General features: G+C 27.7%; 1 protein-coding gene and 1 long non-coding RNA gene across 3 annotated transcripts; one reads left to right on the top strand and one right to left on the bottom strand.

Moving 5' to 3' along the window:
* Positions 1 to 7: 7 nt before the first annotated feature.
* LOC107438751 (mitochondrial ribosomal protein S16) lies at positions 8 to 9,081 on the top strand. Of its 2 annotated transcripts, XM_016051109.3 has the most exons (4): positions 8 to 237; positions 384 to 446; positions 4,618 to 4,894; positions 8,878 to 9,081. In XM_016051109.3, exons 3-4 carry the CDS (start codon positions 4,630 to 4,632, stop codon positions 8,991 to 8,993), a joined length of 381 nt encoding a protein of 126 aa, XP_015906595.1. In that variant the 5' UTR covers positions 8 to 237; positions 384 to 446; positions 4,618 to 4,629; the 3' UTR covers positions 8,994 to 9,081. The 2 variants fall into 2 exon arrangements, with proteins under 2 accessions (XP_015906595.1, XP_015906596.1); XM_016051110.4 differs by lacking the exon at positions 384 to 446 and having other exon boundaries at positions 107 to 237.
* Positions 9,082 to 10,239: 1,158 nt separating this feature from the next.
* LOC122269645 (uncharacterized) lies at positions 10,240 to 13,491 on the bottom strand. The gene is made up of 2 exons (XR_006225307.2): positions 13,395 to 13,491; positions 10,240 to 10,863 (listed from the first exon to the last, which is right to left on the bottom strand). It is a non-coding gene; the product is annotated as an uncharacterized lncRNA (long non-coding RNA).
* Between the last annotated feature and the right edge of the window lie 47 nt (positions 13,492 to 13,538).

The raw sequence follows: 13,538 nt of genomic DNA, 5'->3' as shown, positions 1-13,538 counted from the left end.
GTTGTTCGCTAAGTTTCTCGTCTTAATCAACGGATCGTTCCGTTTTCTCAAAACTTGGCTGAAATTGTGAATTTTCTAAAGCAACCGGATAGTGATTTTGAAACTTTTTGAGTTTACAAAGTTCATTCAAATTTTTCGCTTCCATTAATCACCTAACTGCATGCAGCTTTATGTAAATAAATAGAAAAATACATTCACTTTCTTCAGAAAATTTAGAAGAAAAAAAAATAACTACTTGTGAGTAAAATATCAATGTTTTTAATTAAATTTTCTGTGAAATACATGTTTTTATTCTAACACAGACCAAAGATGTAGCCAAACTATGGCATGTCTCAAAAGCATGCTAACTTGATTTGAAATTTATCACATTTTTTTTTTTCTAGATCCGAGCAAGTTACAAGGGATATCCTTATCCTTACCTGTTCACGCTAACTTCAATTGCCAAGGTGCCTCCAATCTTATATATAATTCTTTGTGTACTTAACCTAGCAAATTTGTAGCTTATAAGAAATACCATAGCCATCATTGTTTTTAAATATTCACAGAATATTTATTTTAATTTCTTTCTTTATTGGAACAGAGTCTGACCATGTGAATTGGCAATTGTAGTGCCTGCTACCTTTTCATAATAAAGGATTTTTGATACATTATCAAGGCCCACGCTAAGGATAACAAATTATTAGACAGTAAATTAGTCAAATATCAAAAGTATTCTCCAATTTTCGAAAGTTTTCTCTAAATACAAATATTAACGATTTCTTATATATATATTTCTTTCTAGTGGGAGAAATCATTTGCCAAAACACAATTTCATTCGCCAAATGTGTGATTTCATCGCCTATTGGCGAGAGGGCAAATGCTTAGCACGGGCCCTGATTAAGAAAGAACTGATTTTATGAAGGAGTTCAACCGTTTAAAAAATGCTTAATTTTACAAAAGCACCATAAGTTTTATGCATTACTATATATATTTATTAGTTGTCACTGTATTATTTAAGTGTTTATGAAGTACTTAAATGCTTATATTTTGTTGAAAATTTAGCTACTTATCCTGCTAGTGTATCTGCTTCCTTGTTGCAAGGAACTCTGACATGGCTGGGGATCGATTTGATTGTAATCCTTTTTCTGTTTTCAATAAGATTTCTGATAATTAATTAATTCTGAACTATTTCAGAAAGGAAGATTGTTTCCTATTTACCAACGTCTTAATTGCAGCCTTGGTATCAATAAAGAACACAACTTTTTCTTGCATTTAATTTTCTTAAGCCTCAGCAGCAAAAAACACTGCAAAAATCTTCCCATCAAAGCTTTCACAAAATATCCCTACTGGATATTTAAACTAAGAGAACTGACAATATGCATCAGAGTAAACATGAAGCCACTTAGGGAGAGGATATCTTTCATAGATAGTTGCAATTGTAAAAGATTTTAGCTTTGTCTCAGAAATTTAAGATGGTTAGTCATGAAAGTGTCAGAGGGCTGTCTATCAATAATTGGTAAACCCAGGCTTTCACTAATTTCATCTACATAATAAAAAAAAAGCAAATTAAGACTTCCAGTAGTTACTATAATTTCTTAGCAACTTTTCTCTGACAGGGTTACCACAGTCTGGAAAAAATTTTAAATTGGTGGTGAAATTAAGATAAATTTAGATGTTTTAAGCATCAATAAATTTTTAATTTAAACTAAATATACATGAGTGCAAAAGTATACCCCAGGAATAATTTTGTAACTCTAAAAAGAAAGAGAAATCTAAGCATTTTTCAGCAGTCTTGAAAAATCTTAGCTAGCACGCATTTATTTTTTCCAAGTCGTGGGAATGCTGTCTGAGAACCAGAGTTAATTTATCATGACAATCATAATTAATCAGATAACGGTTTAATATTGATGTGAAACTCCAGTAATTATGTAGAAGTCAATTTTGCCGCTCCAGTATTTAAATGAAGTACACAATTTTGTGGAATGTCAAGTCTAGATAGAATACTTTTAAAAGAGGTTATTGTGAGCTTTGAATCGTTGTCAGAGATAGATCGAACATAAGATTTATAAGCATTGCTTCCTCAGATGCTGGTATTACCAGAAAGCCTCTTCAATAACTTCATTCTATTTAAAGCTTATTCTCTTTTGTCTTTTTGACAGAATTATTTCAACATAGTTTGGAGTCTAAGATAAAATCTAAGTAAATGGTATATTCTGTACTTAACAGAGGTCAGTTCTTAAACTTCAAATGGATGGAATTCCTTTTCGGGTTCATAATAAAAAGTTGAAAGATAGGTTTCTCAGAATTAACCATCATTTCATTATCGTCTGCCATTAAGCAAGTTTGATCAGTGACTTATTTAATAATATTTTAAGTTTCTGGGTATCTGGCCCTGTTGACCACATAACAAGGTTATCTTCAAAAGGCAAAACCACGATCTCCTTTATGCCACTAAGCTCCACTAAAACATCATTAATTATTATATTAAACAAATAAAGACTTAAAATAGATCCATGTTCAAGGCCATTTCTTGTCTAAAACTGGATTTCACATTTCTATTGTTAACTCCAATAAATCTTTGGCTGATAAAAAATTTAATCCGATTAAAGTGGCAGCCAGTGACATCCAGATTTAATAGTTTACTAAGCAGAATGTTTTTATAAGCTTAATCGGAAGCAAATTTAAAATCTATAGACACAGCCAGCATGCTTTGTTTGTGGTGATCCAGTGTTTTCATCATAGAAAAAAAATGAGTGAGAATTTCTCACCCTTTCTCAAAAATAGGGTGAGATTTCAAAAAGTTAAGTGAGATTTCTAAAAACTTAAAAAACACAAAAACTCTTGAAAAAAAAATCATTTCTTTAATTATAATACATTTTTAACGTCTTCTATTTTTTAAAGCATTGAATATTTTTGGTGCATCATCATAGAAGATTTTGCCTTTACAAGGTATTTGTCCATCTTACATAAGTGCATAAAAAATTTGAACGTCTTACATGAAGAAACCTTACCTACAGTAAACACGTGGTTGCAGAGAAATGTGTTCTGAAAGGGGTTCCGCGGTTGTGTTCTGTTGTTCGAAAAGTTTCTGAACAATACTGGTAAATAGGGAAGCTAGGTAAATGGGGCAAATGTTGAAAATAATGAAAGATCCAGGAAGAAAAGTGAACCGGATTTTATTCTAAATGGCGTAATTCGAAGCTTTTTCTAAAATGCGCGAAATTGGCGAATTTTGAAATTGATTTATAGAATGCGCAAATTTCTCGCAGTAATCATTTTTTAATGCGAGAAAAGAAAAAAATATGTGAGGTTCTGGCGCTGTAGTGAAAACACTGTGATCACTATCTTTCACTTTTTGAGAGAAGCAAATAACTTGTGCAGTAGATTCCAACTAATGGGGAAACAATGGGAAATGAATTTACTTTGTGAAAGGTTCTAAAGGAAAATGATAGGAAAACACAGAGAATTCTTCAAGACAGTTATTTTAAAAGCTTCAAGTTTGTATAGTTCAGACATTTTATGGATAATCTTAGTTATTGCAATTAGTGATTTTTTGACATAAATTATGATGCCTTGAACAGTTTGACTGGAGCATCTCAAAGTAAAGGACTGATGATCATGAAGCCCAAAATATTTCATGTTTTCTGTGGAAACATTTGAGTTCAGAAAATTTTTCTTCAATAAGTTCATCAGTACTCCAAAATAGAATTTTTTAGCTGGAATTAGAAACTTAATTGTCTGGGCTTTTAGAAGAACTCTATCATTTTATATTCATGGTCTTCGCTAAAGTAAAAGCAAAAAAAAAATTAAAAAAAGACAATCAATTAGCAAGAGCAATGGGCATCAGAGATTGGAGAATGTCACTGCCTCCCCCTTTCCCCCAAAAAATGCTGCCAGACACACAAAATGTTGCGACTTTGCTTAGCGGTGACTGATAGATAATCACTCCAATTTTATCCTCTTCTGTAATGTTTTTTTTTTTTTTTTCTCGAAATATTACCTGATTAGAATCAAAATTTAGGTAATTTTTTTGGCACAGGTACTGATACAGAAATCTTCCCTTTTTTTTTTCTTTTTTTTAATCTACCCAATTAAATTCTTAAAATATAAGAAGAGATAGCCACAATTCAAAAAATGTGGTTCTAACAGTTTAGTTTAATGTGGCCCTATTAGTTATAGAGCAGTTAAACTTGGTTTTAATTTATTTTTAATTTTTGATATTCTATCTGTATCTTTGAAACTAATTTTCAATTAAAATTTTATTTTAAAAAATCCTGAAATCCATTTGTTCAAAGGTAGGTAATTTGCATAAGCATTTTTAAATAATTATTTGTTGTTCAGTTTAATTATGTTTTGAAAGATGTAAAAAAATTTAATAGTTTTAAAAGTTACAATTTGGAATAATTAAATTCGAAATGAGCTTGTGGATACATTTCTCAGAAGACACTTTTGAGTAATTTTAATAATGAGTTAAAGTTGGCTTTTTATTTTCTGGAAACTATTCAACTAATACATTTAAAAATTAGCTTTTGAGTTATAAAATTTCTATAACTTTTAATTTAAACATGTTTCAATAATTGGTGAATTATTCTATTTTTTTCTTTTTGCCTCAAAAATTGATTTAGTTTTTCTTTTTAGGTTAGAATTATTATGGTCAGGTACAAGCGATTCTTGACTACGCCTAAGCCATTTGCTATTCGACTTTTAAGAAAAGGTTGTTCTAATCGACCATTTTATCATATAGTAGTGGCTCGACCTGAAGAGCGCTGTATAAGCTCTGGTGTTGAACAGATTGGAGTGTATGATCCCATGCCTAATGAACGTGGTGAAAAGCTTATATCTTTAAACCTTGAAAGATTTAAATATTATGTTGCGGAAGGTGCCTGGGTTCGATCAACTGTTGCCATGCTCTTAGGTAAAAAATTCAATGTCATTAGTTTTATGTTGTTGATAATGTAAAATTGTTGATAATGTTGTTGATATGTAAAAATTCTGAAAGATTTAAATATTATGTTGCGGAAGGTGCCTGGGTTCGATCAACTGTTGCCATGCTCTTAGGTAAAAAATTCAATGTCATTAGTTTTATGTTGTTGATTTCAATATTCATTAGCTTTTACTGACGAGTACAGATAAAAATCTGATACCAACCATAAAAAATCTGTTTTATGATTAAGTTAAATTCATTATACTATTTATCTAATTGGCATCATGGGAATTGGATTTTCTTACATTTTTATTACAATAAATTAAACATTATAAGCATATTTTTGAAATCTTTTGATCATATTTTTTACAATTACAGATCTTTTACTCATCTTATCAAATAAATGTTCAAATCAGTTTTATAAATGTAATTTTATATTGGAATTATGCTTGAAGTTTTGTAAATGTTCCTCATAAAAAATGTTAATTTTAAGTTTCTTAATTGTTATTGAAAGTATTCTAAGCATAACAATAGAAGAGTGAAAATATCAAGATTAAAAAAGGGTTTAAAAAATATCCTTTAAAAAAATGTATTGTATGGAACTTCTTTCCAATAAAAATAGCAGCTTACATATCTAATTTTTTCTCCTCTTAAAGAAAGTTTGATTAAATAATTAAACTTAAAAAAAAATTCTGAATTATTATTATTACTGTCGAACCTGTTTATCTGGAAACTCACGAGGAAGGCGAAAAATTTGAGGTAAAGAGGTTTCGAGTTATACGGGTACTTTTAAAAAATTTAAATTTAATTAAAAAATTCTGTTAAATGTGCTTTAATTGTTTTTAGTTTCTCTTGTTAATCATCTTTACAGTTATTCTTAAAACCAGCTTTTTAAAACCATTTTGGATAGTTTTTAGAGACACATTTCGCCAGGCAAAACAGTAATGTTTTCTATAGTTCATTTTAAAACTCCTTATTATGCGTTGATTGCAGTTTTGAGGTGAAAATGAATTTATATTCTTAGCTTTCTTACCTATGTTGAAAAGCTAACCCCTGGTGGTCACTACTCATTAACCCCTCACTTACTGCCAGAATCATTGTATTCCTTTCTAGTTAAGGAAGAGCAGGGATAATAATTGAAATTCCAAGAAACATCTCCAACCTGTTCATTTTTACTTCCGAGGAAAGGACGTTTGAAAAAAAATTTCGACATTAACATGGAAAATACATTGATTTTAGGCAGTAAATGTAGGGAAATTTAGAAATTTTGAGATATCGAGGTTTTCGAGATAAAGAGGTTCCACTGCATTATTATTATTTTAATAATAATAAATTTAAAAAAATTGGCCTAGTGTATTAGTTTAAAATGTTTTAACCCTCTGAATGTTAGACCCAGCTTTTATGGAACTTTCAGCTAGTGATTTTCATGCTAAATCTGAAAGTAGTCAGTAGCAAGAAATATTTTCTGCAACTTTATCCCAGAGCCCAACATTCGAAAATCCCAATTTAATCCTATTGGTGTACTTATTTTTTTATTATAAATACTAAAGGTATTGAGATATAATTATGAAATGGTTTTGATGTCTTTTGTAGTCTTTTTATTTTTGCTATAAAAAATTAATTTTTAAATCTAAATATTTAATTAAAGATGAGTATTGTGAAGTTTTTCTCATAGGAATTCAATTTACAGGGTGTGTAGTGTTTTTAAAAACTGCTTAAAGGTGCTTTTTTGTTGATTGTTTTTAAAAAGTGCTTGATTTTCCATTTTCAAAAATGAGATTTTTTTTCTTTCGGAAAATTAGATTTTTTCCATGTCAATTTTCGCCACGCATTATGCAAAAGCATGATTTGCACATTGTTCTATTCAACGTTTTCACAAATCATTTAAACTCAATGCCTTTTGGCATACCGTCGTTCCGTAGCATATGAAAGCGCCAATCATTTGACATGTTTGATAAAATGCTTGCGGGTCTGCATGTGCATATACTGAGCTGGATTCAATGGGAATTATTTGTGTACTATTATGTGCAACTCGACTGCATATTGCAAGAGATTCTCAATTTCAGGTTTCATTGTCCTTCCTCTGAAATCGAACTGAAAAATCTCTCATCTTATGGTGGCTAGTAGTTATTTTATCATGATCATGTAAAATCTTTGAAAATTATTTTGCATTTTGCTGATGTATATAGTGCTTTAAAATATTTTTTAAGTGCTTAAAAAGTGCTTATTTTTTGTTGAGAGATCTGGCTATGCACCCCGATTTAGAAAACAAAAAAATATGATGCTTTTACTTTTTTGAAATTTCGGGGAAAAAATGCAGCTTTATTAGTCAACCAAAAATTAGAAATATGTGGAGTGAGAAGGAAAATGCTCCAAAAAAATAACTTTAGTTCGGTTGATGATTATGTACAATTTTTTACCCATTAATAATTTTTTACTTGCTTTAACTCATAAGGTGCCTAACTCCTGCTGTTGGAACAACTGCTTTTTGTTTATTCCTACTTCCCCTTCATTGATTAATTTAATTTTTATTATTGTATCACTAAGTATAAAGTATTATCTTATATTAATTTTTATGAGAAGGAAAATGTTTATTACGTATTCGAATTTTATAATAAAAATAGGCAAAATGAGAAAAATTTGACTTCTCTTTTTTGAGCACAATCTTTAAAAATATTTTTCCATATAATAGTTGAAAATCTTTAGATGTTAGTCACCTTCAATAAGCCTCTCATAAGCTGATTCAAAAAATTTACTCTTCATTTCAACACATGACATTGAGTGTGATTGCAACGGGATTATACAGAGATCTTTATGTGTCTGATAGTTCTGGATTTTTTGCAATTATCTATGCTTGTAGATTTATTCTATATTTATATATTGTAGATTTATTAAGCAGTTAGAAAAGTATTTTATATATACTAACCTTTTAACTGATTTGTTTTATAAGTAGATTGTACAAAAATTTCAATTTCCAATCAAAATATCTAAGTAGATCTGTATGTCGAAAAATCTATTTTCTATGGTGAAAAGCAAAGATTATATCCTAAACTCAGTTAGTGTTCCTCCGTTAAAGTAGAAATGTTTTCCACTCATGAAAAGATTATAATAAAATAGAAATGTAAGTTAAAGGGTATGAAATGTGTCATGGGGATTCCAATATCACTAAATTACTATTATCCAGCTAAAAAAATTATTCCAAACATTTTGAACTGTTACCTACATTTGGAAAATGATACCATTTTTTGTAACAAACCCAATTATTTAAAAGAATCCTAGCCAATTATTCAAATCAGTTTCAAAATATATCACTGTTGTTGATTAACATACCCAACATGGTAAAAAAATTTTGAGCTCTAGTACTTTCTCTTTATTTTATTTCATAAACATTTTACAAAAAAATTCATAAATAACTTAACTACAAAAATTATATATCTCATAGATCATCATTTTTGCTTACCATATCAAATATTTGCTCAGAGTTCTCACAAAATTATCTTTTCCTTATTATTATTCCTATTTTTAAATCAGCGTGTATGGGTAAAATCACGTCTTCTTAGTGCATGAAAATGAAAAATTTTGTACTCAAGTCTGTAATTTGAAATATACTTTAGGAACTATGAACCTCAATGAGATTAAAATGTAACAAATGTTTTTATATTTATTTTATAAAGCAAAGTGTAGGTGATTTTTAGTTCATCAATGCTGCAGGTTTTACGAGCAAAACAATAAAAAAAAAAATGAATGTTAAATGCTTTAATTAAATTTCTTATTACAAGATTATGAACAATGTGCATGTATTTAACCTTTGCTTACACGGATTATTAGATTTAAAAAAATTATTCTTTTAAGAAATTGTTAATTTTAGAATCTGTAGTTTTGTATTAATGAATTCTTTTTATAAATTTTCACAAAAATTACAGAAGTTATACACAATTTTATTAATTAATTTCAATGTTTTTCATACTCTTTAGGTACTGTTGGTGTTACTCCAATTCATCCTCATGCTTATACTTTAGCTTGGCGAAATCGTAGGCATCAGTTGGAGTTGGAAAAAGATGAAAAGCAAGATTCAGATAAAACAAATTAATGTTTCAGAACTGATTGTTAATTATCTTAAGCACATTGTTTAGAAATGTAGATATTTTTAGTTTAATTAAACTTTATCTTAAAATTTTCTAGTGTGTCTTTACTATTAATTTTATAAACACACATCTCCAAGATAGTTTTCTTGTAATGCAAGTAAAATATTCAATCCTTGCTTGCACAAATAAGACTATCTTTGTATAAAAACTATTTGTTATTGTTTTTATTCATAAAATAATTAGTATTTTCCTGTAACAATTACATTAAATAATGCTGAAATTTTATTAAATTAAATATAAAAGTAAAAACTTGTTTTAGATTGGAATGCTAATATCGTTTCTAAAAGTAATGTTTGCAATAACGAAAAAATATTTCCCAAGATTTTACATACATTAACCTTCCAAAAGAATATTCGATTTCAAATTTATTTTCCGAAAATTTAAAACTTTAAGTAAAAAACTTTTTGATTAAGATTTAACTTGGAAGTTTTCTAATGTTCTTATAAAATATTTAATTCAGTTGTACACTATGTAAGCTGTCTTTAATCATTTTACAAAACCTACTTTAACTGCATGTTTTGAAACAAGAATTAATTATATTAAGTTTTATATTTTTAATTATATCAAGTCTATATGAGAACACTTATTTTTTTAAACTAAAACCCTCAATAACTTACAATATATTTCCCTCATTTCCTATTTTTTATTTAGAAAGTAATTTGTACATATAGGCTACTTGTGCTGTAAATAAATGCATATAATAAATATATATTTGTGTATGCAAATAATGTAAATAAATACTTTTAGCGAAAATAAAAGTTTTTAGTTTTAAAATTTTAACAAGAACGTTTAATTATTTTGTTCTCCAAAAGGGACTGTTTAAATAAAGTGATTGCTTAATTTAGGTTTCTGTGAACATTATCAGTACATTTACTTATTTTTTTCCTCTTTAAGGTTTATAAAAGCTGTGACCAATTTTAGTCAATAACTTGGGATTCCAAAATCTCAAATTTAACTGGAGGTATTTAGTTAATTTTTGTTAAATTATTATCATTGTAATGTAATTCAAACAATTTATTAAACTGCTATCATATTTGCCAATGTAATTATTATTAAAAATTGCAACATTGGGCATAACTTTCAAATTCAGTTTGTTATGATTACAAAAAGGGTCTCGCATGAACATGATATGGACTGTTGCATTTTCGTGAGTCCAGCCTTATCTAGGACTATAAAAAAAAAATAACAATCTTTCATATATTTAAATATTTTATTCAGTAAAGATGCCACAGAAATATTTTATCACATAATTCACGAATATATAGATATTAAGCAATTATAATTTTGAAAGATTTATGCAAAAATTAACATTTTAATTCACAAGCCCAATAGTTTGATACATAGAATAAACTTTGCAGCAGAAATAAATCAATATTAAGTGATGCCAACAATCTTTAAAATTATTACATAGACTAGCTTGTTTTTGTAACATTTCATAGTTTGAATATTGTAAATATCAGTAGAAGCATTTAAGATTATTACTTATTCACCAACAAGTAATCCAATGATTCTATTTCAATATAATTAACTAATTAAATAAGTATAATACCTAATAAAACATGTAAATTTTACAGTTCATTTATTTCCGGGATTGGATCCCTCCAATAAAGGAAGGAATCAAATTCAGTTGAAACTACAACTTCATCCTTCTTTTTCGTCACTGGAACCTCTAACTCTTCTAAAGTGATCTCCATGATTGGTTCCCTCCAGAACTTGAAATCATTATATTCTTCAGCATGGAAGTGATCATAAAAATGGTCTTCTGCCAAGTACATTCTGTATTTGATAAGAATGACACTTTTTAATAGAAATAACCTAAAAATGAAACATTATGCATATGAAAAAATTTGTAAAATTAAATAGCTGCAAATCTCTGACTTGAGATTTTTTAGTGCATCACTTTTAACTTATTTTTATTAATTGAAGCTACCAATGATTTAATAACCACTGCTGATGGAATCAACAAGACTTTTCAGTTTTGATATTTTTCTTGGGAGAGAAAAAAAAAAAGTAAAATAATTCAATTGGACATTGAAAGAAAGTTTTAATATTCTCTCCTTCTGGCACTAAGAATGACTGTGAAATATATATTTAACTCAAAATTCAAATTTAACTAAGTTTATTATTCATTTAAAAATGATGGGCCATGAAGTTTTCTTGCTAAGTGCCTTGTGTAAATCAGTGTAGTATTTTCTGAATCGCCTCAACTTTTAAGTTACTCTCAATCTTCAGCTTCTGATTATTTTAAACAACAGAGTTCATATTAAATGAATAATCTCAAGTATCTGGAGTGGAAAGAAATATTTGTTGATTTAAGAAATTCATTTGCTTCAAAGTAATGAGGACAGACTTCTCAAGACTTTTATCTCCACTTTCAATATTTTAAACCAAATGAAGTTTTTAAATCATCGAGTAACCGAGATCATACTTTCGACACAAAAACGTTACTTTTTATTTAATTTTTCAATACATGACAGAATTCTGTGAGGAAAAAAAAAACTAACTGCAAAAGAGCTTAAAATTTCAAACAAAAAAAAAGGGCAGAAAATTAAAATATTAAGAAAATTAGAGATTATTCCTATTGTATTAAGTTCAACTGATGCTTCAAGCAACTTGATTTTTCATTGCATATCATAGATAAATTTTGTGTAAATGAAAAAGTTGCATCAATGCGCACACAATCTGCATATTGCTATCTAATATTTTCCACAACAAATAAAAGAAAATTTGATTTAACTCTAAATTATTTGTCATTTAAATTTTTTCAACTCTATATGAATGGCAAAATATTTCTCCAATTCTTGAACTCCTACTGATTCAATAATTTGAACTTACATTTCTAAACCATAGTTTTATGCATAGTTTTACAAATTAATATAAGTTAAGATAATTGAAAGAACTTTTGCTGATTAAAAGTTGTTCGTTTCATTTTCTGAATATTTTAATACTTATTAATATTATAATTATTATTAGTTAGATGGAAAAAAATTATAAAATGTTTAAAAAGTAGAAAATGTATTACGGAATATTCAATTTCTTAGATGTGGCTATCAAACAGAAATAATAACACCTTAAAGCACAGCAATAATTAAAAAAATAATTTCCAAACTAAACAAAATAATTTACATGAAACTATAAAATTTTTGCAACCCAAATAAAGTATAAATTATACAATTATATTTAAAATGAATAAATAAGCATGCAAAATTAATAACTCAAACTAAATGAACTTAAAGAGAAACAAAGCTTCTTACCTAAATAACAGTTGAAAACAAAATAAAATTGCAAATAAAATATCAAGTAGCTAATAAGCAAGCAAAATATTTTCTTCGTTTTGTCTCCCGATTGTACAGATATTTACAAACAATTGATAGAATCATGCTAGATTGAAATCTGAGAATACTTTCTCTTGTCCAAACAGTATCTGAAAATGAAAACTACATATTCATATCATATTATTACGACAACCTAATTACTGAGTCATTCCAAACTTTATAATGCTACACAATTATACACATAGGGGATTGTCTGATTGGTTACTATTATGGCAAATTATCGCTGTTAATTGAGTTGTGTACATCTTAGAATTAGTTATACATTTACAAAAGCAAAATTTATAAATATGATGCAAGATATCTAATACAAAAAGCTCAATCCAAGAAACTAATGAGCCTTTTGAGAATGTTATGAGTTTCTTAGAACATTTTTGAAGAACACCAAATTTTTTTTTTCTTTTTTGAAAAAAAAAATACTTATACGGATGGTATAATTAAAGATTTTTAATCTCCTCAACACAAATCTTATTAAAATAGAAAGTGCTATCCTCAAATAGAAAGTGCTATATATTAATAAAGTAATAATTATTTATTCTGCAAGGGATCTAAAACTTAATCTGGATAAAAAAATAAATTTTCAGGTTTAAAATTATTTATTAAAAAAAGAAACAGTTTAATTTTTGTCAAATTTATAAGTTTGATATTTATTACGAAAGAAAGGCGAATTTGACATCTGAATGAAGAAGTTAACTATTGAAAGTTTCATTATTAATAAGAAACTAATTACAATCATAAAATACACCTAATCTTCTTTTTATATAGTTTTTCTAAGACAAAAGGGATTTTCTCATAAAAAAACATCTGTTGATTTTGCAACAAAATTTTTTTATTTAAAAATTATTCCCAGTGTAACAATAAAGGAATGTTAGAGGAAGAAAAAAAAAGGGATAAGATAAAGACATGATATCTTAAAACTACACAAAATGTAGCAAATTAGAGGTGTTGTAATTTATATTAAAACGCGTTAATTTATTACAACGGAATTATTTAGTTAGATATAATTAATTTTACCTTAGCCGCACTGCAGTAAAACAAAGGCGTGTCTGCAACGAAATCACAAACCAAAAATACGTCTGCTAATGTGTCTGACTGCGCGCATGCGCATTCCAATACATTTTGTTTTATCACTTAAATAAAAAACGAAAAATTTGTTTG

Source organism: Parasteatoda tepidariorum, chromosome 1 (assembly GCF_043381705.1).
Source record: "Parasteatoda tepidariorum isolate YZ-2023 chromosome 1, CAS_Ptep_4.0, whole genome shotgun sequence".
In the NCBI taxonomy this organism is placed as follows: Eukaryota; Metazoa; Arthropoda; class Arachnida; order Araneae; family Theridiidae; genus Parasteatoda; species Parasteatoda tepidariorum.
The sequence above is the reverse complement of the archived record's forward strand: the minus strand, read 5'-3'. Positions and strand labels throughout refer to the sequence as shown.